General features: G+C 45.9%; 2 protein-coding genes across 2 annotated transcripts in view; one reads left to right on the top strand and one right to left on the bottom strand.

Annotated features, from left to right (window-relative positions):
* CD99L2 (CD99 molecule like 2) overlaps positions 1-20,398 on the bottom strand; it is an 82,215-nt gene extending 61,817 nt beyond the window's left edge. Inside the window, exon 1 of the mRNA XM_033111227.1 lies at positions 20,124-20,398. Within this exon, the coding sequence (XP_032967118.1) occupies positions 20,124-20,190 (67 nt within the window). The 5' untranslated portion in view covers positions 20,191-20,398. The remainder of the gene's footprint in view (positions 1-20,123) is intronic.
* Positions 3,063-3,674, top strand: LOC117025322 (eukaryotic translation elongation factor 1 epsilon-1-like). Its single transcript, XM_033111217.1, has one exon. It carries the CDS (start codon positions 3,063-3,065, stop codon positions 3,585-3,587), a length of 525 nt encoding a protein of 174 aa, XP_032967108.1. The 3' UTR covers positions 3,588-3,674.
* Positions 20,399-25,033: the final 4,635 nt, after the last annotated feature.

The raw sequence follows: 25,033 nt of genomic DNA, 5'->3' as shown, positions 1-25,033 counted from the left end.
AATGCGGGAGAACTGGAATGCTCACACACTACTGGTGGGAATGGAAAATGGCACAACCACTTTGGAACACTCTACCAGGCTCTTAAAAAGTTAAACAGATTTATACCCTGTGAGTCAGCAATTCCACTCCTAGGTCTCCATCCAAGACAACTGAAGACACGTCCACAAATAGCCTTGTCTACAAAGGTGTACAGCAGCTTGATTTGTAATAGTGCAAAACCGGAAACCCATATGTCAGTGAACAGGAAAATGGATAAACTGATATATCCATACAATGGAAAACTGCTGAGCAATAAAAAAGGAAGTGCTGATACATCCTCTAACATGGATGAGCCTTGAAGACTTCATGTTGCAGGAAAAAAGTCAGACACACAAGTAAATATGGTTGGGTTTCTTTCCATGAAATTCTAGAAGAAATAAAACTATCCTATGGTGTAAAAACGAGATCAGTGGTTGCTTGGGGGACCGGGGGAGGCTGGGAAGTGATGTAAGGGAACTCTCTGGGGTCATAACAATGGTCTGTCTTGATACTGTGTTTCCCCGAAACTAAGATCTAACCGGAAAATAAGCCCTAGCATGATTTTTCAGGATGACATCCCCTGAACATAAGCCCTAATGCGTCTTTTGGAGCCAAAATGAATATAAGACCCAGTCTTATTTTCGGAGAAACGCAGTATGCATTCCAAGCTAAGAATCTTACTATCTTAGCACTTAACTACTATCTAAGTATGTAAATTATACCTCAATAAAAAAAGATACTCAATAACTATACTAGAAATGAAGAAGAATTTTAAATAATAGTGAAGAACACAAAAGCAGACCTGAACAAACTAGGTTGTGAATAGGAAGATACAATATCATAAAGATGTCAATTCTCCCTACTTTCTAAATATGACGTGCCTCCAACAAAAAGTGTAACAAGACAAAATATGGAAGGAGCCAAACTCAGGAGCATATCCCCTGTGCAGGAAGGAGACGTGGAGGCTGGATGGAAGATTCCCTTACCCCCTTCTCAAGTCAGTGTTGGGGGAGGCAGACAGTGGGAAGGGGGGAGGGGGAGGAGCCTAGAAACTGCATGCAGACCTGCGCTCCTCTCAGCCTCCTATGCAGCCCTGCCTCCTCACCACAGAGAAGCTGGACGTCTCCCCTCTAAAGAAAGTGAGCAAGCTGGCAAGGAGGAGCTGGCAGCCCAAGCAGGCCTCGGACCTAGAAGAGGCTCGTTCCGGCCAGTCCCAGCCTGCTCACTAGCTGGCTCACCACCCAGAACCCCAATATGCAGTGTTTCCATCCTCCCAGACTGCAGCCCACCTCCCAGCCCAGGGAGAGGAAATCCCAGCTGGGTGTCCATTGAGGAATACAAGCAGACACAGAGGATCAGCAGACACTGGGGGGAACCAGCAACCTCTATTCATTCATCCCACAAATAGCTACTGATCACCATGACGAGGTGCCCAGCTCTGATCTCAGCCCTGGGAAACACACACCAACAAGGCGGCTCCAAGTGGTGCCTTCACAAAGCAGAATTCTAGTGGGACTGGTTTATCCATGCAACAAAATATTATTTGGCCACAAAAAGGAATGAAGTTCTGACACATGCTCCAACCTGGATGAGCCTTGAAAACACAATGCTGAGTGAAAGAAGCCAGACAGACACAAAAGGCCACATACTACATGATTCCATTTCTATGAAACATGCAGACTAGGTCAACGCAGAGAGACAGAGAGCTGATGAGCGGTTGCCAGGGCTTGGGGGAGGGGAGGGTGAACTGGCTGTTCAGTGGGTACAAGCTTTCGTATGGGGATGATGAAAACGTCTTGCAACTAGACAGAAGTGCTGGTCACACAACTTTGTGAATATCCTACATGCCAGTGAATTGTACTCTTTAAAAGGATGAATTTTATGGTATGTCAATTTTATGTCAATTTTTGCAAGCCATAAAAAAGAAAGAAAACTGCATTTCAAGATGATATATTCACAGGGAAGCCAGTACACAGGTGATTCAAGTCGGAGACTGCAGGGAGCTAGGCTGGAATCTGACTGCTCCTGCTCCCATCTCAAACCAGGGCTGGCCTCCATAACAGGGAGTCAGCAATGCCCTGGGTGTGAGGAGGGTGTGAGAGACGGCAGATGTCTTGCTCACTATAAATACGCCTGGCCCCTCACCAGGGTCTGAGACTGATTGCCCAAACACGAAACAGGGTGTACTTCCAGAACCCAGAGTGATCTGCTTGAACACAGCAGAAGTGTTCTGACCGTGCTCCTTGTGATTCAAATTTCTGCAAACCCAATGCTATTTTCAATGATCCAAGTAGCTTTCATTTAAAGGAAATCCTTCAGTAAATGCTTTTCATAGGATTATGGAACCAGAAAGTTAGCACAGGATAATTCAGTCACCACACACTGAAGACTTACCAGGTACCTGGGACTAGGGGGGAGAGAAAGATGAGAAAAACAGAGTTCTTGACCTCAGTCCAGAGGCAGAGACATTTAAATAAATGAGGTGATGGCAGCTTCACGTGCCAAGTGCTGTGCGTCTTGGCAGCAGTCACTAGCTCCACCTGGCAGGCTTTAGGGAGCGGGTGGCAGTTGGGCTAGTGGTCCAGGAAGGTGAACAGACATTCTCTGGGAGCATAGAGAGAGGGCCTTGGGGCAGAAGAAACCCTCTGAGTCGAGCCTTAAAGGTGCAGGAACCCACCCGTCATTCTGAGAGAGAAAAGGAGGCACCATGAAGAGGGAGAGATCAGGATGGCTAGAACATAGTATGTGGCAGGGAATAGCCAGAGAAGAGGAGGAAGGCAGATGAGGAAGGCCAGACTGGGGAGGGGCAGTAGGGGTAGTTCAGAACGACTGCAGGCGTGACAAGAGTGTGAGGGTGACCTACATGTGTCCCTTGGTGTATGGACTAGAATGGTGATACCACCCACCAAGCTGGGAAGCACAGGATGAGAGACCAGCTTGGGGGAGAAATGCCATGTCCAGGTTGACTTGAGGACTCATCCTTCCTTTTTTTAAAAAAATGTATTAGCTCGATTCCGCCCCTGCGGGGAGGTGAGCCCACAAGATGGCAGCAGTCGCAGAATTGGCGTTGCTGGAGAAGTCCCTGGGGCTGAATAAAGGGAACAAATACAACACTCATGGCAAGTGCCAGGTTCCAATTCTTCAAACAAACAATGGTCCAAATCTAATAGGATTGACGACTATAGCAGCTCATTTAGTCAAGCAAGCCAACAAAGAATATTTGCTTGGAAGCACTGCAGAAGAAAAAGCAATAGTTCAACAGTGGTTAGAATACAGAGTAACTCAAGTAGATGGACACACCAATAAAGATGATACCCGCATTCTGTTGAAGGATCTTAATTCATATCTTGAAGATAAAGTCTACCTTACAGGATATAACTTCACCTTAGCAGATATCTTATTATATTATGGACTTCATCGTTTTATAGTTGACCTGACAGTTCAAGAAAAGGAGAAATATCTTAATGTCTCTCGCTGGTTTTGTCACATTCAGCATTACACAGGCGTCAGGCAGCACCTGGCTAGTATTGCCTTCATCAAGAACAGACTCTATACTAATTCCCACTAGAAGTACCCATGCCACACAGAAGAGCGATTTCAAATATTTTAACTGGAAAGTATACTCTGGACCAGAGGACTAACGTAAATTGATAAGCAGCCATTCTCTATTTGCTGAAGTTGAAAGAAGTTTTTAAGTATAAGCTTGTGTCTGAATGTTTTGTTCTTTAGTTGAAATTTTGCAATTTTTAATGTAAAAATTCAACTGCTGTCAAAACTTGAGATAAGATCATCCAGTTATAAATTACCTTGTTTTATAGATGAAAGTTATTTTAATAAAAGTTGCAAATCAATGGCCTAACTTAAAATAAAATTTAAAAAAAGTCCTTTTAATGGTTAACCCATTTGGCTATGTATTGACTGTTCTTTCATATTTTAAAACTCATTTCCCCATTACAGATATGTACAGTAGTTTATTAAGATAATAATGTGCCAAGGATACCAAAAGGGAAGAGAAATGGATTTGTTTTCAAATATTTATGTAAACCAGTAAATGTGGTGGAAAAAAATGTATTATAGTTGGTATGCAGTATTATATTCATTTCAGGTATATACTATAGATTTGACATTTATATACCTGATGACGTGATCATCACGATAAGTCTAGCAACCATCTGTCACTGTGTCATAAAACTTCTAGAAGAAAACATAGACAATGAACTCTTTGATACAGGTCACAGTGATAACTTTTTGGATATGTCTATGTCTCCTTGGACAAGGGTAACAAAAGCAAAAATAAACAAATGGGATTACATCAAACTAAAAAACTTCTGCACAGTGAAGGAAACCATCAACCAAATAAAGAGACAACCTACTGAATGGGAGAAGGTAATTCACAATGATACATCCAATAAGGAGTTAATATCCAAAATATATAAGTAATTCATACAACTCAACATAAAAAAAAAACAACTTGATTAAAACATGGGCAGAGGACCTGAATAGACATTTCTCCAAAGAAGACATAGAGATAGCCAGTAGACATATGAAAATGTACTCAACATCATTATTATCAGAGAAATGCAAATAAAAACAATGAATAAATCAATAAACAACAAGTGTTGGTGAGGATGTAGAGAAAAGAGAACCCTCATGCATTGTTGGTGGGGTTACAAATTGATACAGCCACTATGGGAAATGGTTTGGAGTTTCCTTAAAAATTTTAAAATAGAACTACCTTATGACCCAGCAATTCCACTTCAGGGTATTTATCCGAAGAAATCCAAAACACCAATTCAAAAAGACATATGTACCCCTGTATTTATTGCAGCGCTATTTGCAATAACCAAAATATGGAAGCAACCTAGGTGCCCATCAATAGACAACTGGATAAAGAAGATGTTGTGTATACACACACACACACACACACACACACACACACACACAATGGAATATTACTTGGCCATAAAAAAGAATGAAATCTTATCATTTGTGACAACATGGATGGACCTAGAAGGTATTATGCCAAGTGAAATAAGTCAGACTGAGAAAGACAAATACCATATGATCTCACTCATACGTGGAATTTAAAGAACAGAATAAAGAACAGAATAAACGAACAAACAGAAACAAACTCATAGTACAGAGAACAAACTGATGGTTGCCAGATGGGAGCAGGGCTGGGTAGAAAAGGTGAAGGGATGAAGAAATACAAATTGGTATTACCAAATAGTCATGGGGATGTAACATACAGCATAGGGAATATAGTCAATAATATTGTAATAACCATGCATAGTGCCAGATGGCTACTAGACTTATCGGGGGTATCACTTCATAAGTTATATAAATGTCTAATCACTATGCTGTACATCTGAAACTAATATAAAATAATATTGAACATTAACTGTAATTGAAAAAAATTTTTTAAAAATTTCAGGGGAAAAAATGCCACAATGAGATACTACTTCACACCCATTAGGATGTTTTTCTCTCAAAAAACAAACAAACAAAAAAAAGAAAATAAGTGTTGGCAAGAATGTGGAGAAACTAAAATCCTCATACACAGCTGGTGGGACTGTAAAATGATGTAGCTTTGTAAAACAGCCTGATAGTTCCTTAAAAAGTTAAAGTATTACCATATGACCTAGCAATTTCACCCAAGAGAATCGAAGAGTGAAGTCTACACAAAAGCCTATATATAAGTGTTCATAGCAGCATTATTCATAGCAGCCAAAAAAGTAGAAACAACCCAAATGGACAAATGTATTATACCTATGCAATGGAATACTATTTGGCCATAAAAAGACGTGAAGTACTGACACACGCTACAACGTGCTTGAACCTTGAAAACATCGTGCTAAGTGAAAGAGGCCAGGCACGAAAGGCCACATGTTGTATGATTCCATTTATACGAAAAGCAGATAAGTTGTTCCGGGGTGGGAGGTGTGTGTAGAAAGGAACTGCTAAAGGGTTAAAAGGGTGACAAAACTGTTCCAAAATTCAATAGTGATGATTGTTCAACTCTGAATATACTAAAACCTCTGAATTGTACTCTTTAAGTGGATTAATTGTATGGTACATGAAAATGGAACTTTTCTGACATGTGGGAGGGGAAAGGAAATCAACCTGCTACATACAAAGGCTTCTGCAGTTCAGAGGCAGCACGTACAAAGGTCGCATCTGTGACCATGGGCAAATCCCTTTGACTTTCTCCCTGTCTCCTCCTCCAGAGGGAAGATTGCCCGCCACCCCCGCGCCAGCAACCTACTTCACGCTCAGAGAACCCTCCCTCTTCTTTTGAGGCTACAGCCCCTTTCCTTGAGGCCATCACTTCCTGACTTCCTGAGGCCATCACATGCCCTCCTAGTTATGCAACGAGGTAAAGCTGCCTGGCAGGGGCTGGTTTTACTCTTTCTGCCCCAAGTCAACCTGGCCTATGTGAGCATCTGTGGCCTGGGTATACTTCAAATTCTGCCCTCAGCCCCTTCACGTCCTTCCTCATCTCCAACATCCTTCACTCACCTCACTGTGCTAAAAGCAACTCCATCCCCATTCTGGAAAAGAAACCATAATGCCTTGGAAGTCTCCACCTCTCTGACCGCTGCCCTATCTTCCCAATCCTGGCCTGACCTCCTCCCCCAGCAGACCTGCAGAGCCTGCCAGGCAGCCCTTTGCCACCCCTTCCTATTGTCCTTGGGGCCTTCAACTGACTCCTCCTCCTTTCCCAACTCATGCAGTCCCAGCTCGATCACGGCAAAGACTCAAGCCAGCACCAGCAATCCCTGTCACAACATTCTGCCCAATCCCCCGACCAGCCCCCAACTTTGAGAAAAGAACCCACTCTCTAGCCACACTAGACTGAGGACTCCTTGAAGCAAAGCCAGTGTCTGAGTCATATCTGTCGGCCTAGCGCCAAGCAGAGTGGCTGGCACACCAGCAGCACTTAATTAAAGCTTCCTGGAGGAAACTGACTATGCTGAGCGCTTCCGCCACCGGCCTTGCTGCATTCTCAGGTGGTGCCACATTGCAGTAGCAGGTCTCACATCCCTGTGCTGACTGGCATTGGCACAACTGCCAGTTCAGAGTGTGTGACTCGAGCCAGCACCTCGGGGTATCTTGGCAATCCACATTTCCTTAATCAGTTCCCTTTGCTCCCTGACATTACTCCTTCCATCCTTAACTCTCTAGCCAGCTCCCAGCACTCTCAGCACAAGACCTTGTTTTCCTCTCCACAGAAAAGACTGAGGCCGTCAGGCAGGACCACTCCACATGCCCCCTCGGCCACCCCATGTGCACATGTGACAACAGTCACAACAGTTGACATGAAGACATACTAAGGTTCAAAACTTCTCTTACCTCTCCCAGCCACCCTGTAATTAGATACCATTACCCTCAGCCAATTATTATGTACAAAGACATTTACTGAAACATAATTTATAACAGCAAAGACCTGGAGCCCACCTCACTAGCCATCAAAAATCGTATCTTTAAAACAATTTTAATTACATAAAAAATACTCACAATATAAGGTTACATACTTAAACCTAAGATAAAGATATATATCAATTTGTGTTTCTAGTAATGGCAGGATAGATTATTTGGACCAATCTTCCAATTAAAAACAACTGAAATGGTTGATTTTAAAAATGTCCTCTTAAAAGCATTGAAGAACTAACAAGATGGTATAAAAACAACCATGTAAAAACCTAAGAGACAGCAGGAAATCCAGAGAGGTAGGAGCCAATAACCCTGAAGGCATTTGCCAAGCTGGACAAACTTGGCCTTTGGTTTCAGCAACCTTCCAAGGCAGGCAAAGGAACTAAAGTCTGAGCCCATGAGCACCTCAATTGAGGACTCCAATAGAAAAGTTCCCACATTAAACTGGGACCCCAAAAGGCTATACCCATGGGAAAAGGGTGACTTAGAAACAAACTTGCTCCTCCCCAATTTAACCCCCAGAGGATGGCAAGGTAGGCTGCTTGGTGCTGGGGAAACAAGGGGAAAGGTTGGGGACTTGTTTTAGATGATCCCAGGCTAACAACATCCCCAGATACTGGACAAGATCAAACACAAATCTTCTCTTCACAAAAGAAGGCTACATTTATCCTTGACTTCCAAGAAGCCCTATATATTTCAAGGGCAATGAGCAGTACGTAGCCAAAACTAACCAAGCACAAGAGGAAGTAAAATATCATGAGTGAGAACCCAGAAAAAGAATAATAGAAAAATGAGCCAAGACTGGACGAGGCAATTTATGCAAGAAATCAAATTGGACAATAAACATACGGAAAGATGCTCATCCTCATTAGTAATGAGAGAGCTGCAAATGAAACCATAAGAATATAAAATTACACACCCACCGGAAGCTAAAATTATACTAAGTCTGACAATACCAAGTGTTAGTGAGGCTTTAGCACAACAGAAACTTTTATGCATTGCTGATAGGAATAAACTGGCACAACCACTTTGGAATACAGTGTGGCATCACCTGGTAAGATTTAAGTTACAAATATTGCATACCTCAGAAACTCCACTCCTAGGTAGAACCCTACAACAGCAATTTTCAAACTTTATGGCATTAGAATTCTATACACTCAAAAACTGAGAATCTCAACGAGCTTTTGTTATGTGGGTTATATCTATTGATATTTATTACATTAGAAATTAAAACTGGGACATTTTTGAAACACAAGAAGACACAAGCACACATTTCATTGGCCATCAGATCAATGACATTACATGGACAACATTGTACACTCACGAGAAGGGTGCAAAAGGCAAGTAACATCTTAGTGTTATTATGAAAACAGTTGAACCTCGTAGACCCCCTGAGAAGGTCCCAGGGCCCTTCAAGGGTCCCCAGAACACAGTTTTATAACCAGCGCCCAAGAGAAATTTGTGCACATCTGCATAACAATATTCACGGCAGCAATGCTTGAAATAGTCAAAAACTGGAAACTAGCCAAATGTCCATCACTAAGAGAACAGCTTAAGAAAAAAACGTGTGGTATAGTCAAACAATGGAATAATGCATAGCAATAAAAATGAATGAACAACAAATACACACAATAGATCATTAGCAATGTTGGGGGGGAGACAAAACACAAAAGCTTGTATAAAGTGTAATTCCATTGCTACAATGTTAAAAGACAGGCCAAACTAAACTATATTATTTAGAGCCACATATATAGGTGGTAGAAGTATAAAATAAAGCAAGAAAATGACTGCATGAAAACCAACCTCGTGGTTACCTCTGGGGGAGGTGAGAGGGGCAGGAGGTGATGTGATCAGGAGAGGCACACACAGGTCTACCCAGGTGTTCAACATTATTTCTCAACCTGATTAGTGATGACACAGATTTTCACTTTACACATTCATTAAAAGCCTTGCACTTTCCTGCATTTATGTTATATTTCTCACAATAAAGGGGAAAAACTATATATACCAGGGGTGCCCAAAAAATGTATACAAGTCGACACTTTGGTCAACGTTACTCAAGCAGTAGTTCGCCGTAATCAGAAGTATCTGGATGCTGATGGTAACCACTTTGAGCACCTCTTGTAATTGCAAAAGTCAAACATGACTTGTATTCATCTTTTGTTATCGGTATATATTCAGTATTACAATTTTTATACAGTTTTCCTTTCTTAAAATGTGTATACTTTTTTTGGCACCCTCTGTACAGCTCAATAACGATAATGTGAAATCTATATTTCCGCAGAGAAAAAAACTATTGAAACACTGTATTCCAATATGTTAACAGTGGTTAACCCTGAATTACGGGGTTTGCATTTTTCTCACACTTTTCTATATTTTCCAAGTTTACTACAAAAAGCACATATACTCTTGTAACCATGTAAACACTTGCTATTGCCACACTTCATAACTTTTAGCCTACTGGAGGGTATGTCATTTTATCTTATTATAGTTTAATTTGCATCTCTCCAATTACTAATGAGGTTGAGCGCCTTTTCACATGTTTGTTGTCCAATTTGATCTATTCTTGTATGAATTGCGTGGTCAAGTCTTTGGCTCACTGTTCCGTTTATTCTTTTTCACTGGTTCTCAGAAAATCATAAAACGTATTTAAAAAGACAAGGTCCCCATCTAAGATTGAAACTAATGAGGATCAACACAAGATAAGATGGGATGAGCCACCTGGAAATCTACACAGAAGATACCTGTCTAAAGAGATTGGCGGTGTGCCTCATCTGACGAGGACGAGCTCACCGCTCCCCAAGAGCCTAGGGTGTACTCCTGGAGTCAGCTGAAGATGCTACCAACCCACAAAGACTGGTTGTGATCTGATTTACTCTAACATGTCCATACTGAGGCAATGTGATGATCACAGAAAACTTGAGTGATTCATGAGGAATACTGAATATGGAGAGTGGAATTACGAAGAATATGTGTCTACGGTAGTGGATCTCAACCCATGGCATCTCTGACCCTAGGGACGTTAGGCATTATCTGGACCCATTTTGGGTTGGCAAGACTTGGGTGGGGGTGCTACTGGCATCTAGTGGGTAAAAGCCAGGGATGTTGCTAATTATTGTACAATGCACAGGACAGTCCCCTCCCAACAAATTATCCCATCTTAAATGTCACTAGTGCCATGGTTGAAAAACTCTCAACAGTCTCTATCTAGGACAAAAAGTACTCATCCCTCCATAACTCTTCTCCATGTAGAAATCATTGCAGGTAGAGAAAGGCAAATCCTCAGGCTGCCCTACCATGATTGGGTTACCCAAAGCCCTGGAGACCCACGCTCTGCAAGTGCCTTCAAAGGGAGCTGTTTGCTAGGTGCTGTACTCTCCTGAGAAGGCCTCCTCCATCCCTCGGAGAAAGTCTATTCAAATAAGTCCAGGTCAAAGTCATAAAATATCTCTGATAGAAGGACCATCAGAGCCAGCGAGTCCATCCCCTTCATTGGAGAGAAAACCCAACAGCTGATGACAGCAGTGTGGCATCAAGAGGTGGACATGGAGCTGAGCTATTAACCACTACAACGACGAACATGCATTATGGTGATTATTTCATAAAGAACCAGAAAAGTCAGAGAAGTATGCATCATAATAGAGCTACAGCAGTTAAGACTTCCATGGATGAGACACCATTTCATCTGGACCTTGAAATCTCAGTGGATTGGTGTGCCAGTTTTAAATTGTGGCTAAAAATTATTTGACAATAGGAGCATTGTGAGGTGGGATACACGAGGTTGGACAATTCAGTTCGCGAACTCATCCTAGAAAAAGTGCTACATACCTCATTGCTGTATATCACTACAGTCACCTTCGAAGTACTCCCCTTGGGAAGTTCTGCACTGATGCCAGCACCTAGTCCACCCTTCAAAGCAATTTTGGAACTTTTTTTCTGGAATGGCCATCAGAGCTGTCATCATATTACCCTTGATGTCCTGAATGTCATCTAAATGTCTTCCTTTCAATATTTCCTTTATCTTCGGGTAAAGAGAGAAGTCATTGGGGGCCAGATCAGATGAATAGGGAGGGTGTTCCAATACAGGTATTTGTTTCCTGACTAAAAACTCCCTCACAGACAGTGCTGTGTGAGCTGGTGCATTGTCGTGATGCAAGAGCCTGAATTGTTGGCGAAAAGTTCATGTCGTCTAACTTTTTCATGCAGCCTTTTCAACACTTCCAAATAGTAAACTTGGTGAACTGTTTGTCCAATTGGTACAAATTCATAATGAATAATCCCTCTGATATCAAAAAAGGTTAGCAACATTATTGCAACAAGTTCGTGAACTTAATTGTCTGACCACATATGTTGTCAACTTGAATCTGGACTATCCTGAAGTGTCTCAGCTTATAGAATGCAGTGGGAGTAATGCTGCATGACTCTGAGGCTAGGTCATAAAAGGCCATGCACTAGGTAAACAGTCCACAGAATTAAAAACAGGTGTTCAAAGACTTTTACACAAATGTTCATAGCAGTACTATGCTCAATAGCCTAAGTGTAGAAACAGCCCAAATATCCATCATCTGATAACTAGATAAGCAAAGTGTAATATATATATATATATATATATATATATATATACACACACATATATATATATCCATACAACAGAATATTCAGCCATAAAAGGAATGATCCATGCTACAACATTGATGAACCTTGAACATATCATGCTAAGTGCAAGAAGCTAGACGTGAGAGGCCATGTGTTGTATGATTCCATTTATATGAAATGTCTAGAATAGGCAAATCTGTAGAGACAGAAAGCAGATTAGTGGTTGTCAGGGGTTGGGGGGAGGGAACAAGTAGTGACTGCTTCATGGCTATGAGGTTTCTGCTTAGATGATGGAATGTTCTAGAACATTCTAGAATGGGCATACAACATTGTGAACGTACTTAATGCCAATGAGTTGCCATAAAATGGTTCAAATGGTAAATTTTATGTTTTTTACCACAATTTTTTAAAAGTTTAACAGGTGTTTTAAGCTACTAGGTTTACTGCGGTTGATCGTGCAGCAACAGATGACAGGAACAACTTCCAACATGGGGAGGAGGGGGGCAGAGGTCTTCTAGGCAGACAGCACTGCAACAATAATGAATCCTGGTACCTCTTTTGCAACACACAGGACAGTTACTATGTATAGTTGCTTCCAGGTCTGTCTGGACTGTAAGCTCGTTGAGGGCAGGTGCAAGCTTTATTGTGCTCTGTCCTGCCCACAGCGCCCCACACTGTTCCTGGATCAATAACTGCTCATTTATGCATTAGCAGATACACACTGGACCTACTGACAAGTATGGGCCCATCAACGCCTTCCCCTGCCCTGACTTCCAGTTGGGTTCACACCATAGTTTACCTTAGTGTCTCAGGGGCTCTTTCACAGCACCCCAGGCCCAAAGAAATACCTAACAGTTCCATTTATTAAGTAGTTAGATCCAACCAATTCAATGGTAATAGTCTGTGTGTCTGACAGACGTTGCTGTCTTTTCCTCAAAAATTAAAAATATCTGTGGCACCACCATGAGTCTGCTGCCACTGTGAGTTTCTGCAGTGACCCCGGGTGCTGGGTGCACAGTTTGAACGTAGGTGCCTGGAGGTCAAGAGAGAGCAGTGCTGGGGCTAGAAACTGAAGAGTCACAAACATGCAGATCAGACTTCATGTAAAGCGATGAGGCGGGTGAAAGCACCTGGGAAGTCAGTGCAGGGAAAGAAGCCACCTGAGGAGTAAGCTACTGAGGACTAAACCCCAGGCACTACCACCAGCCCTGAGGTCAGGGCAGTGAGGAAGAAAGGCAAGGAACTAGTAACATGGGGCTTCCCAGAAGCCAAGGGGAGAAAGTGCTTCCAGAGGGACGGTGTGATCAGAGATGTCAGATGACCTGATTTAGCAACACGGAAGACATCACCTGTCCTTGGCCAGGAGCAGTTTTGGGGGAGAGGTAGGAAGCAAAGTGCTGGTAGTGAATTAATGGGGACCCCAAACTACAACGCCATGCAGTATATCGTATTTGACACATAAAAGATGAAAACATGGTTTTCGTTGGTTTCTTTGTAGGTACTACTTTGGATTCTTGCATTTTTTTGATCTGGATGACAGAGCCAACTGAATGACAAATGAAAATGCAAAAAATGAAGGGCTCCTTCAAGAGAGCACAGAATCCTGCAGGAAGCCAAAGGGATATAAAAGCAACACAATAAGAGCTGCACCCGGGGCAGCTCCTCCTGCTCTCATTCATTCGGACTGAGCCCAGCTCACTAATTCGGCTGGTACTTTGGTTCTGCCCAAGCAAGAACAGCCCTGGATTTTTAGCAGAACCAAGGAATCAGGTGGCCTCTTTCACATTACCGTCACCCCTAGGGAGCCTAACTTTGCTAATACCCTGACAACACAGCCTGTTTGCATGAGCAATTAATTAGCTAGTGGCACAGAGGCCCACAAAGCAGAGATCAGATAAGTGCACTGTCGCCAGCAAATGGTGGGGCCACACTGGAATGCAGGCTCTGTGTTAGTCCCAGGCTAGCTGAAGCAGCAATAAAAATAAAGAGAATGTCAAAATGAGCCCCGTCTGTGCCTTGGCACAATTTTGGTGGTAATGACTTCTCCACTGCCACAACGCTTCCTGCTGAGGGCACCGCCTCTAATTTGGAAAACAATCCCAAATAGAACAATCCCAAATAGAACCACCTTACGATGCCAGTCAGATGTTGAGCCTCTCCTTTAAATAGATGTTCACTGAGCAGGGGCACTCCTCTCTATGCAAGTCAATTTTCAAATTTTTGTTTTTTAAAAAAGTTGCATTACACTCTGACACTCATGAGCACTCATGAGCAGCCCTAGGCACAAAACTAATAAAAACAGAGCTCAAAACTGGCTGAATGGAGTAGAGATCCAGGCCACCCATTCCTGCTCTGGTCCTCTCCCCGCACCCGCCTCGGGAGAGAGGTCAGCTGGCAACATACTCCCCATCAGCAAAGAGGCAGGCATGGCCTGGACAAACAAGAAACCCCCTGTCCGCTGACCCCAGACTGCACCCTGCTTTAGGCGCAGCCATCAGGACTTGGGTGGGAATGGAAAAGGCTTCTTGGGTGACAGCCGGTGGCCCCCACTGCAGGTGACCTACAGAACGGGGTGCACTTGGAAACAGGCACAGGCTCCGATGTCCTTGTGAAGTCATTTTAAATCAAACCCAAACTAAAGGAATCCAGCTGCATTCCAGGGCCATTCTGAGGTGCTTCTCAATGTTCATTGCTGCACCCAAATCACCACTGCCATCCAATTTTCTGCACATTTTAAAATCCTGAATTCAGGGCACATTGGGGATTGATTGAAAATAGCAAATTTGAAACAATGTGAAGAAACATCACAAGCTAGTTTTCAGAGAATCAAGAGGACACTGATATCTACCTTTCACCTTCTCTGTCAGTTCCCTTTTGCTGCTATAACAAAATACAACAAATTTAGTGGCTTAAAACAACACACTTTTATTTTACAGTTTTGGAGGTCAGAAGTCCAACACTGTCTCACTGGGCTAAAATCAAGGTGTGGCAGAGCAGCATTCCTTCTGGAAGCTCTAGGAGAGAGTGTGCTCCCTCACCTTTTCCAGCTTCTATAGGCTGTATGTGCTTTCCTTGGCTTGAGGCCTCTTCCATATTCAGAGCCAGCAAAGGCCAGCCGAATTTTTCTCACATGGCATCGCTCTGATCCTGACTCTTCTACCTCCCTCTTCCACATTTAAAGGACGAGGGTCCTTTAATTGGCCAGGATAACCCCGGAGAACCTTATTTTAAGGCCAGCTGATGAGCTACCTTAATTCCAACTGCTACCTTAATTCCCCTTTACCATGTAACCTAACATAGTCACAGGTTCCAGAGATGAGGGTGTGGACATCTCCGGGAGCTATTATTATCATTCCCACCTACCTCCATTTGGAACACCCACCTGGGTAAAAGATTTCCCCTCTCTTTTCTGTTAGGTGTTTAGAAGGCCTTGAAGCTTTTACATGCAAACCAAGATTGGCCAGTCAGTGGACCTGTGACCACACCTCAGGGAGGGCCAAAGTCCAGGTTGAGGGACAGGAACTCCTGCAGCCAGGCCACCCCAAGCACTCGAAGAGCAGCGGAGGACTAGGTGCCGGGATACACGCCAAGGGCAGCGCAGGACCGGACATGCAGCAGGAAAAGTGCCAATAGCAGGTTGGGGAAGAACCCAGAACAGGAAAGTCAGTGCACCTGGAAGGTATCTTTCCTGAACTCCCAAGAACCCAACCCAGCTCCTGCCCACAAGCCGCTCTGAGCAGCCATACTGCCTCATCATCCTCATCACCATCATCTCTACTGGAAACAGCTTCCGGCCCTTCCTCGGTGCCTGCTCGCACTGACTTTTTGGTGATTTCTGTGTTGTTGTTGTTCAACAAACATGCAGGTTTTAGTTACCTCGTGTCCAAAATGACAGAGGGGATGGGGCTGTGACCTGTGACAGTGGGGAAGGGGCCAAAAACCAAAATAGGTGAGACTGAAAGGCCAACAGTCCCCAGACCGTCAGCACAATGCAATGACTATCTGAGGTGCATCATGGCAACCCTGAGCCATCCAGGAAAGGGAAGGTCCCCCCCAATCCCACCCAGGATGTACCTTTCCAGGGACCATTCCTGGACTCTGGTAAGCAGGGTTAAGCAGCTCTGAGCCAATCCTGCAGCTGGCCCTATGGCCCATCTGACTCATCCCCAATAGCCTAAGTCAGCCCACAGGGTTTCTGCTTGGACCCTAACCAGTGCCACCAGCACGTGGAGTCTGTAAGGACCTGGCCCACAGGCAAATGAGCAGGCAGGCAGGCAAGGTCTCCCGGCTCCGTGGAACGCTGTGTACATGAGAGCGGGCCTGTAGGAGCTGCCAGATGATTTCTCCCACGGAATGCTCTGTTTTGCTGTACCTATCTTACCTTGCTTCCTCTGTGCCCGCGTGTAGAGCGCCACCCTCTGGCCGGCCGCCACCGGAGACTCCCTGGTCTGTAAGTGTCAATAAACCTATGTCCGGTACTCAGCTACCTGGTGTGTTCTTTGGGCTTGTGGCTTCTCAGGCACACATCTTGGAACAACTCGGACTCAGTCCAAACAGGGCCCACTCTGCTCTAGCTCTCTCCGCTGCCCAACCAAGTGCCAGGGCCACTGAAGACCAATCCAAACTCAGGGGTCACATGCTGCCATCTCCTTCATTTGTTCTGCTTGGACTACAGTGAATTTTTTTAATGGAGATATAATTCACATACCATACAACTCGCCCTTTTAAAGTGTGTAATTCAGTGATTCTTAGTACATCCACAAGGTTGTGCAACCATCACCTCTAGCCAGTTCCAGAACATTTCCATAACCCCACAAGGAAACGTGTACCTATTAAGCAACCAGTCCCCATTCCCCTTAGCCCTTGGCAACCACTAATCTACTTTCTGTCTCAATGGATTTGCAAACTCTGGACATTTCATATAAATGGGATCATACAATATGTGGACTTTTGTGTCTGGTTTTTCACTTAATGTTTTCAAGGTTGGCACAGTGTACATATTTTTTTTAATGTGGCTTAGAATGTCTTCAGTGATGTGAATTAGTTACACAGAGTTCACTTGGAGCCAGGTGCTCTGCTAAGTGCTTTGCTCACTGCATTCATTTAATACTAATAACAACCCCATAAGGTGGATGGTGTGGTTATACCCATTTTACAGATGAGGAAACCAAGGCACCGAGCAGTTAAGTGACTTGGCCCAGGTTGTAGTAGTGCTGGGCAGGCTTGCTCCGAAGCCTGCACCCTCCCTCCACTGGCTGGGCTACCTCTTTTGAAGGGAGTAGGCACTCTCATCACATTTACTATCGACCACTTCTCACATTACTCTGACCTGCCTCATCCCTGGAAGTATCTGTATTCATGGCCTCTGCTTTGGTTATTCAGATAAACCTGAGTTGAAGTCCTAAACCTCACTCGACCACGTTTTTCATCTGCGATATGGATTACCACTTAGTTATTTTCAAGGCTGTAGGCAAACGGCCATTATAGACCTCAGGAGACGAGAGGGGTCACCATACCAACATTTCAGGGTAGTTAGAAGGGGGGAATGTGTGTGAGGCACTAAGGACCTAGTGCATGGGAGACATTTGGGGAAATGGAGCCCTCGTTATGACTACCCACTCGCGCCACTGAGCTGATCCCCACTGTTCAAAAGAACAGCTTCTCATTTCTGTAGGTACATGAAGGCAACAGACCTGTCCTCGGAGGAGTTTCCCAAACTAGTAAAACACACAGTGGACTCAAACCCTATCTGTAATTAAAACAGGGATGACTTGTTAACCACCCTTTTAAACTCCTGGGAGCCTAAAGTCTGAATCAACTTGCCAGCGTCTGCAGGGATTTCACAAATCATGCTTCGAGGCTGTGCGCCCTTTCTGAGGCCTGCCGGGCTTTCTTAGTCACATCTCCCTGCTGAGGACCCGGAGCAGAATACCGTGGCTCTCACGCAGGCCCCCCGCCCCCAATTCACCACTTTGGCGCTCCAGGAGAGCCAGCAGGTGCCTAACTGAGCACCTGCTTTGTGGTTCTTCATTTTGACACAGCCACTCTGAAACTGCCTGCATCCCTTGAGGAAGACCACAAATGCAAAGCCTGTATTTGTCATCATATTTTTCACAAAAGATCCAGAAAACTGGGTCCCTACCTTGAAGCCAAAGCTTCTTCTGGTTCAGCTTTCTTAATTAAACTAAGGTCACTGGGTAGTTGCCGTATCTGGATAGGATCCTGGCTCTCTCTCTTCCAGTTATGTGACCAGGGGCCCCGCATGTGGAAGGTGGGAGTAATAATACGTAGCCAGCAAAATTGCTGGGACAATTAAAAACAATAATGTGAAGTGCTGGCACACAGCAAGCACTCAGGAGAAGGTAGCTGGTGACAGGGCTGCAGACCTGAGAGTGACACATGGGCCTGGTCCCCTCAAGACACCTTTGTGAGTTGTTAGACATTATACAGATGAGCAATCTGACTGAAGTTCAGAGAACGTGCTCAAGGCCACGTCAGAGGTAGGAGGGCCGCCTCCAGGTATAAAGGCATATGCCTAGTGCTTAAAAGCAAGGACTGTGGAATCAGACAAGTCTGGGATCATATCTTAGCTTTGCCACCTGAGGCAAGTTACTTCAACTCTCTGTGCCTTCATTTTGTCATCTGTAAAATGGTTGCACCCGTTTGCAGTTTCCTCCACCACCTAAATCATCTAGTGAAACAGACAGTGGTGAAAAATGGATCATTTATATTCCTCGCCTTCTCAATGTGCATGCCATGCTGAAAAATTTCAGAAGACAGCCTTGAAGCGAGTGTCATTTTTCTACCTTTTTTGTGCTTCCACATCCAAATTTTCCACATCATTAGATGCAAGTCAATTCAATGATTATACGTTTCCCCACAAATGCATCATATAAAATTAAAATGTTAACCTCAAAGGGAAAACCACCCTGTAACTTGCTTTATTTTTCTTCATAGCTCTAACAATAGACTGTATAGATTGCCATGTTTGTATTTGTTTTCTCCTCCCACCAGGATGCCAGCTCACAGGAGAAACATTTCTGCAGCTTTTGCAAAATTGCCTTGGCTAGCACTGTCCCGTTTTCCAGTGTTCCTTATATGTAACATAAGTCTCGCTGGAACTCAGTACTAGGGCAAAGTTTTGTTTCTGCTAAGCTCGTTTGTTTTCCATTAGCTGAATCTGCTTTCGTTGTCAGGGAGCTCAGAGCACAATTCTGTGCTCAACTGCAGTGTTTTCCTTAAACCCCTTTTCTGATGTGGAAATGGGATATAAATAAGTGTAAGAAGATTGTGCCGGTACACACGGAGGAGACCCTATTTTTAACCACAGACCGCATTTATTCTAAGAGGAGGCTTCTGAAGCTTGAATGCAAAATACCCGGAATCTAGTTAAAATTCAGAATCTGACTCAGTAAGGCAGGGGCGGGTCCCACAAGTCCCAGGTGATGCCGTGTGGGCCCTGGACCACACTCTGAGTAGTCAGGATCTAAGAAACTTGCTCCCTTGATTCCACAGAATTTCTCTCTCCTCCTTCTTGGCAAAATATCACCAATGGCTCGAAAACTGGGGTGGGCACCAGGAGCACCTGAGCAGCTGGTTAGACCTACACATCACCTTCCCCGTAGAGACCCTGACAAAGGGGGGAGGAATGTGCTCACGAAGCTCCCCGGCTGCTTCTGTCGCAGGTGGCCTCAAAACACATTTTGAGACTCCCCACTCGAGGGAATGAGTGCTCTCTTCAAGGTTTTCCCAAAGGCAATCTCCGGGGGACAGCTATTGTCACCAATGGAGACACCTCGTTCAGGATTGTAAGGGGGTACTACCCCGCTCCTTCCAGCCCCGCACCAGGAGGGGTCCCGCTCCCTCCTCTCGGGCCACGTGGATCGCGCAGCAGGCTCAGCCCCCGCGGGCTCCTGGCTCGTACCCCCGCCCCATCACCCGCAGGCTAGCTACGCTGCAGGCCCGAGGGGCGGGCACCAGGTCGCTCATGCGCACCACGGGGCCGCTGGGGCGCAGAGCCCCCGCCCCGCGGGCCCCCAGGGTGGGGTCCCCGTGCGCCCCCCTCCCTCCTTACCTCTCTGGACCACAGTGGCCAAGGAGAAAGCGAGGCAAACGAGGAACGCCGAGTGCCAGGCCACCATGGTTAGGAGCAGGTGGAGGGGGCCCAGAGGAGCACAGTTGGCTCGAGAACGCCGGAGGGGGAAGTTGGGGAGGAGCAGGGAAAGAGGAGGAGCGGCAGGAGGAGGAGCCCTGCCGCCACTGCAGGACCCGCCCAGAGCCGGGGCCCTGGTAGGGAGGGGAGAGCGCGCATGAGCACTGGCGCCGGGGGCGCGCCAGGCTAGGCAAGGTGAGGTCGAGCAGGGCTGCGGCAACGGCGCGAGGGATGGGGCGAGCCTGCAGTCTCGGGGGTGGGGCCTCTGCGCAAGGGACCCGATCGCCAGTTGGAGGCAGGTCTTCAGCTGAGGGCGGGGCTGGTGTGCGAGGGGCGGGCACCCAGCGGATGGGGTGGTCTGGGTTGGGTCCCGCGCCAGTGAGCAGCCCCCAGGCCCCTTCCTACCATGGTCCTGGAAATGGAAGTCTTAGAGGTGGGCCCTGCGGGTCCAGAGCAGTAACTCAACAGTGGCGGGGCAGTCAGAGGCGCCTGCGACGAGAATGTGTGGTGATTTCCACCCGGTGCGCCAGACTCCCCCCCCCGCCCCCCGGCTGTAGCAGGACCCGAGGCAGCGCACACGCCAGGTGCGCTCTGCCAGCTGAGTGACTCTTGGACAGAGCTCTTCCCCTTTTAACTGGTGTGATCCCTGTAAAAGGCTCTTCCCTAGGGACCTCCCCAGCTGCGGCTCCAGGACAGAGCACCCGCGCACTTGCCCCAGTCGCTGTAGCGGAGCTTGCTTTTCAGAACCGTTGGCTGCCCGCCCATTCGTTGATCCCTGCAGGAAGCTGTTATGGAACCCAATCCAGAGATTAAAGAAAGAGCCGTTTTCGTAGTTGGCCACGGTTGGCAAACAGCAGCACGTCTCGAGGAAACGAGCCCGAGGCCGGGGACACCGCAGCAGGCGAGAGGGAGGGTGAGGGGTGCCCCAAACCTGAGCGCCGGCGGGCCCAGGGGATGAGGGAGGAAGGACAGGGTCAGCTCTCCCGAGGCTTTGATGAATGCGCTGAAAGTGCAAGTTCACATCTGCAGATTCGATTTGTAAAACGTGCTCACTGAACGACAAACGCGCTGCAGTCCTTTCCTATGAACCTCCGCAAACGGAGTCCATCTCTGGGACCAGACAAAATCAGATTCCGACTCTGACCTGAACAGCAAAATGCCCTCTGTAGCCTTTGACGTGAACGCCCTCAAGAAGGTTGCAGCCAGCTTTCGAGGACAAAGAAAGCGCCACTGCTCTGCGGAGAGGCGTCGTGGATCCTGGCCCTGCCATTGTTGGACACAAGCTGCCCTGGGCTACATCCTCTTTAGAGGGGGGGCTACCACCTCCTCCCCCCAGTGTACCTTCAGTAGGCTTCCTGTGCCCCCACCAGCCCGGCCCTCCAGAGACCCCCCACAGTGGCTCTCTCCACCCCCTGAGTCATAGTGAGGGGGCAGGGGTCTCCATGTGATGGAGCCCGTGACTTCCATCCATTGCTCTGAATCCTCGGGGCAGGAAAAACAAAACATATGAGTGACTGTTAGGATTTTCAGGGCTGTGCTTATTCTGACACTAGCCAGAGAATTAACAGAACTAGCTAGTAGTCACTGAAATACACTACATACCATGTTTCCCCGAAAATAAGACCTTGCCGGACCATCAGCTCTAATGCGGTCTTTTGGAGCAAAAATCAATATAAGACCCAGTCTTATTTTACTATAATATAAGACCTGGTCTTATTTTACTATAATATAAGACCTGGTCTTATTTTACTATAATATAAGACCCGGTCTTATATTAATTTTTGCTCCAAAAGACCGCATTAGAGCTGATGGTCTGGCTAAGTCTTATTTTCGGGGAAACGGTATATGGCATATTCCAGGCATTTTAGCCTTATTTTTTATTCCCCACAACTTCATGTATCACCTCAATGATTTATGAGGGAGGTTCCTTGAGGTATCAAAGGGCAAAAGCGACCATAGGAACCCCAGTGGGTGAATGGCTAAGAACATGTGCTTCAGAGCCAAGCAGGGTTGAAATCCTGGCTGGACCCAATAAGGTTGTGGTAAGGATTAATTGAGATGGTGGAAAGTGGGCAGCCTGGGACACAGTAAGCAGAAAGGAGTTACTTGTTTTGTCTTGTTACAACTAAGGAAATACTGGCTACTGGGAGGTTGAGCAGTTACTGTGTATTCCAGGCCACAGATACGCTCTCAAGTCTCCTAGTAACTCTGGGTGCCTTGGGCCATTCCCTTGTCCCCTGGCCTCGGAAGTCCCATGTGTACCAGGAGAGCACTGGATATCACAGTCTTTAGGAGCCCTTCAGACTCTGATGAGTGAACCCCAGCACCTATATACTTGGCTACACTGAGGAGGTGAAGAAAATGTAGCCTCTGAGTTGAGGCCATCTCAGTCAACATGCAGTGGACAGTCACATACACCTGGAGCTCTAACTGGTACATGTACAGTGCAGACACCTAAATCCCACCAGCAAAACACTGGCTGTGGTGTAATGTGCAGTAAGACCATGTTCTAGCTCAGGGGTAGTTGGCACACTATGGGCCTTGGGCCAAATCCGGTCCACTGGCCAAGTCCCACCCCGCGGCCAAATCCCGCCCAGCAGCCAAATCCCATTCACTGGCCAAGTCCCACCCAGCAACCAAATCCCACCCACCTGTTTATTTGTATCGCCTGTAAACTAAAAGTGTTTTTTCAATGTTAAATGATTGAAAAATCACAAGAAGGTTATTTTGTGACATGGAAAAGTTGTAGAAAAGCCAAATGTCAGTGTCCATGAAGTTTGTGTATTGTTTCTGTATTGTTATGGCTGTTTTTGCTGCTGAAGCACAGCTGAGTAGTTGTGACAGAGACCATGGAGCCCACAAAGCCTAAAATAGTTACACTTAGTCCTTTACTAAGAAAGTTAGCTGGCCTCTGTTCTAGCAGCTTGAACTCTGGCAAGGATGAAATTTAACAGGTGACGTGTGAGATCTAAAGCGCATGCTCCACAGAATAGGGGAAGCCACAGAAAGAAGAACCCACAAAAAAGGGTAACGTTTACCATGTGCCAAAAGAAACCCACTTTAAAAAAAAGGTAATTAATCAAAATATTTCAAATGTCTGAGGTTAGTTATCCTACCGGATAACTCTCCCTGTGTAAAATAACTCACCTGGGGCCTAACTTGTCTCTCGGTCTCATATAAATTAGGTTAGTGTGAGTTTGAGGGGGCTGATGACATCGAAGCCCCGAGCCTGCCAGGCTGAAGACCAGCCTAGAACTTGTTGAGCCTCTCAGGCAGGTAGTGGCTATCCTGCTGAATTGAAATTGAACATGGAGTTGATTTACATACAGGAAACTCTACACTTAGAAACCATGATTCTGTGCTTCCCATCTTCACACACATACATTCCTCACCGCCACTGCACATGGGAGCTGGGACGGACTCCTTGCTGAGCCTGCCTTGTCCCCTCTTGCTACTCTTTACCCCTTCCTGAACTTCTCATATCAAGCAAATTGTCACCCATTGGAAAACCATTTGGCCTGAGAAGCTCCTCTCCTAAAACACTCAGCTTTCCTCAACTCTGACCCTGGCAGACAAGTGTGTGATGGACAAATGACCACCAGACCAGTGGAAGTACAGGAAAGGTACAGATTGAACTGGGAGGGCTTCCACTAATGAGAGTTAAGTAGACCTCTGAGGGCTACCCTGGTATTCTACCACTGCCCAACCTTCTGCCTCCACCCTCATTACACGCTATATATTTGGGAAGATGTGTTCTAAATTCCGAAACAGCTATTATCTCACTATCACTAGTGCCAATTTCCTGTCTTGCTCCCAAGTACCACGAAACCCTCCTTGCAAAGTCCCCCAAGGGGGGGCTCCCTCACCCATAGCCAAAATCAGCCCCACCTGGTGGCATCTGCCTACCAGGGCCCTAGAAAGGCCTTGTCACCACCCCCACCACTGTTGAAGGAGCCCATCCTGAGAGCACCACTGTCCACGTCAGGACTGCCATTTCCTGCAATCCCCCACCCCCACCCCACTGATCCTTGGGGCGCCAGAGTGGAGAGGGAGTCCACATTAAAGCAGGGGCAGCGACACAGTCCCCTGGAACCCAAGGCAGCTCAGCTTGTGCTCATAGCTTCAACAACCCTTCCATGTGTATTCTTTCTCCTCCTACAGCGTGGGGACCTAACCCCTCTAACCAAACTAGTTTGTGGGCCCCCGGCAAGGTAGGAGTGGGAAAGGGAGCGACACTCCCCCTCCCACCTAGCTCCCCACTGTGCGGGCCAATTAAGAGACAAAGACTCCGTGCATATCAATAGGAATGCTTGCAGCTAGCCCTGGGGAGAGGGAGCACCGCGGGCTACAACAGTTCCCTAAATGCCTGACATCAGACATCAGCAAGTCTTTACCAGTCCCAGGCGAAATAAGAAAAATGAGGTTGTTGTGGCAAGTTTTCCCCCATAAAGCTAGAGTACTGACCTTTATTCTGAAATCATGGACTTTTTTGGTATACAAAAGTCCTTTATTTCATGAAAAGATGGTAGTGTTTTATTTAATGTGCTTACTTTGCAAAGTAGAAAGTTGGCAACCCTACCCGTCCCCAAATAAAAAAAAAAAGAAAAAAGAAATCTACTCGCTGGAGAAATTCACAAGTCTGGGAATCACTGGCTATACCTGCAATATTGAGCCCACCCAGGGCCCTGATACACAGGAATTTTTTGAAACACACCCCATATGTAAACAGAAGCCCTGACGATGGATTCTAAAACAACGTTCTCTTTCATATTTTTTGAGTTGTAAGCAAATTATCCCTCATTCTCCTCTTCCTCTCCACAGCGTTCTATATT

The sequence above is a fragment of the Rhinolophus ferrumequinum genome, chromosome X, assembly GCF_004115265.2.
Source record: "Rhinolophus ferrumequinum isolate MPI-CBG mRhiFer1 chromosome X, mRhiFer1_v1.p, whole genome shotgun sequence".
Lineage (NCBI taxonomy): Eukaryota > Metazoa > Chordata > Mammalia > Chiroptera > Rhinolophidae > Rhinolophus > Rhinolophus ferrumequinum.
This window is presented reverse-complemented; position numbering and strand designations above follow the sequence as displayed.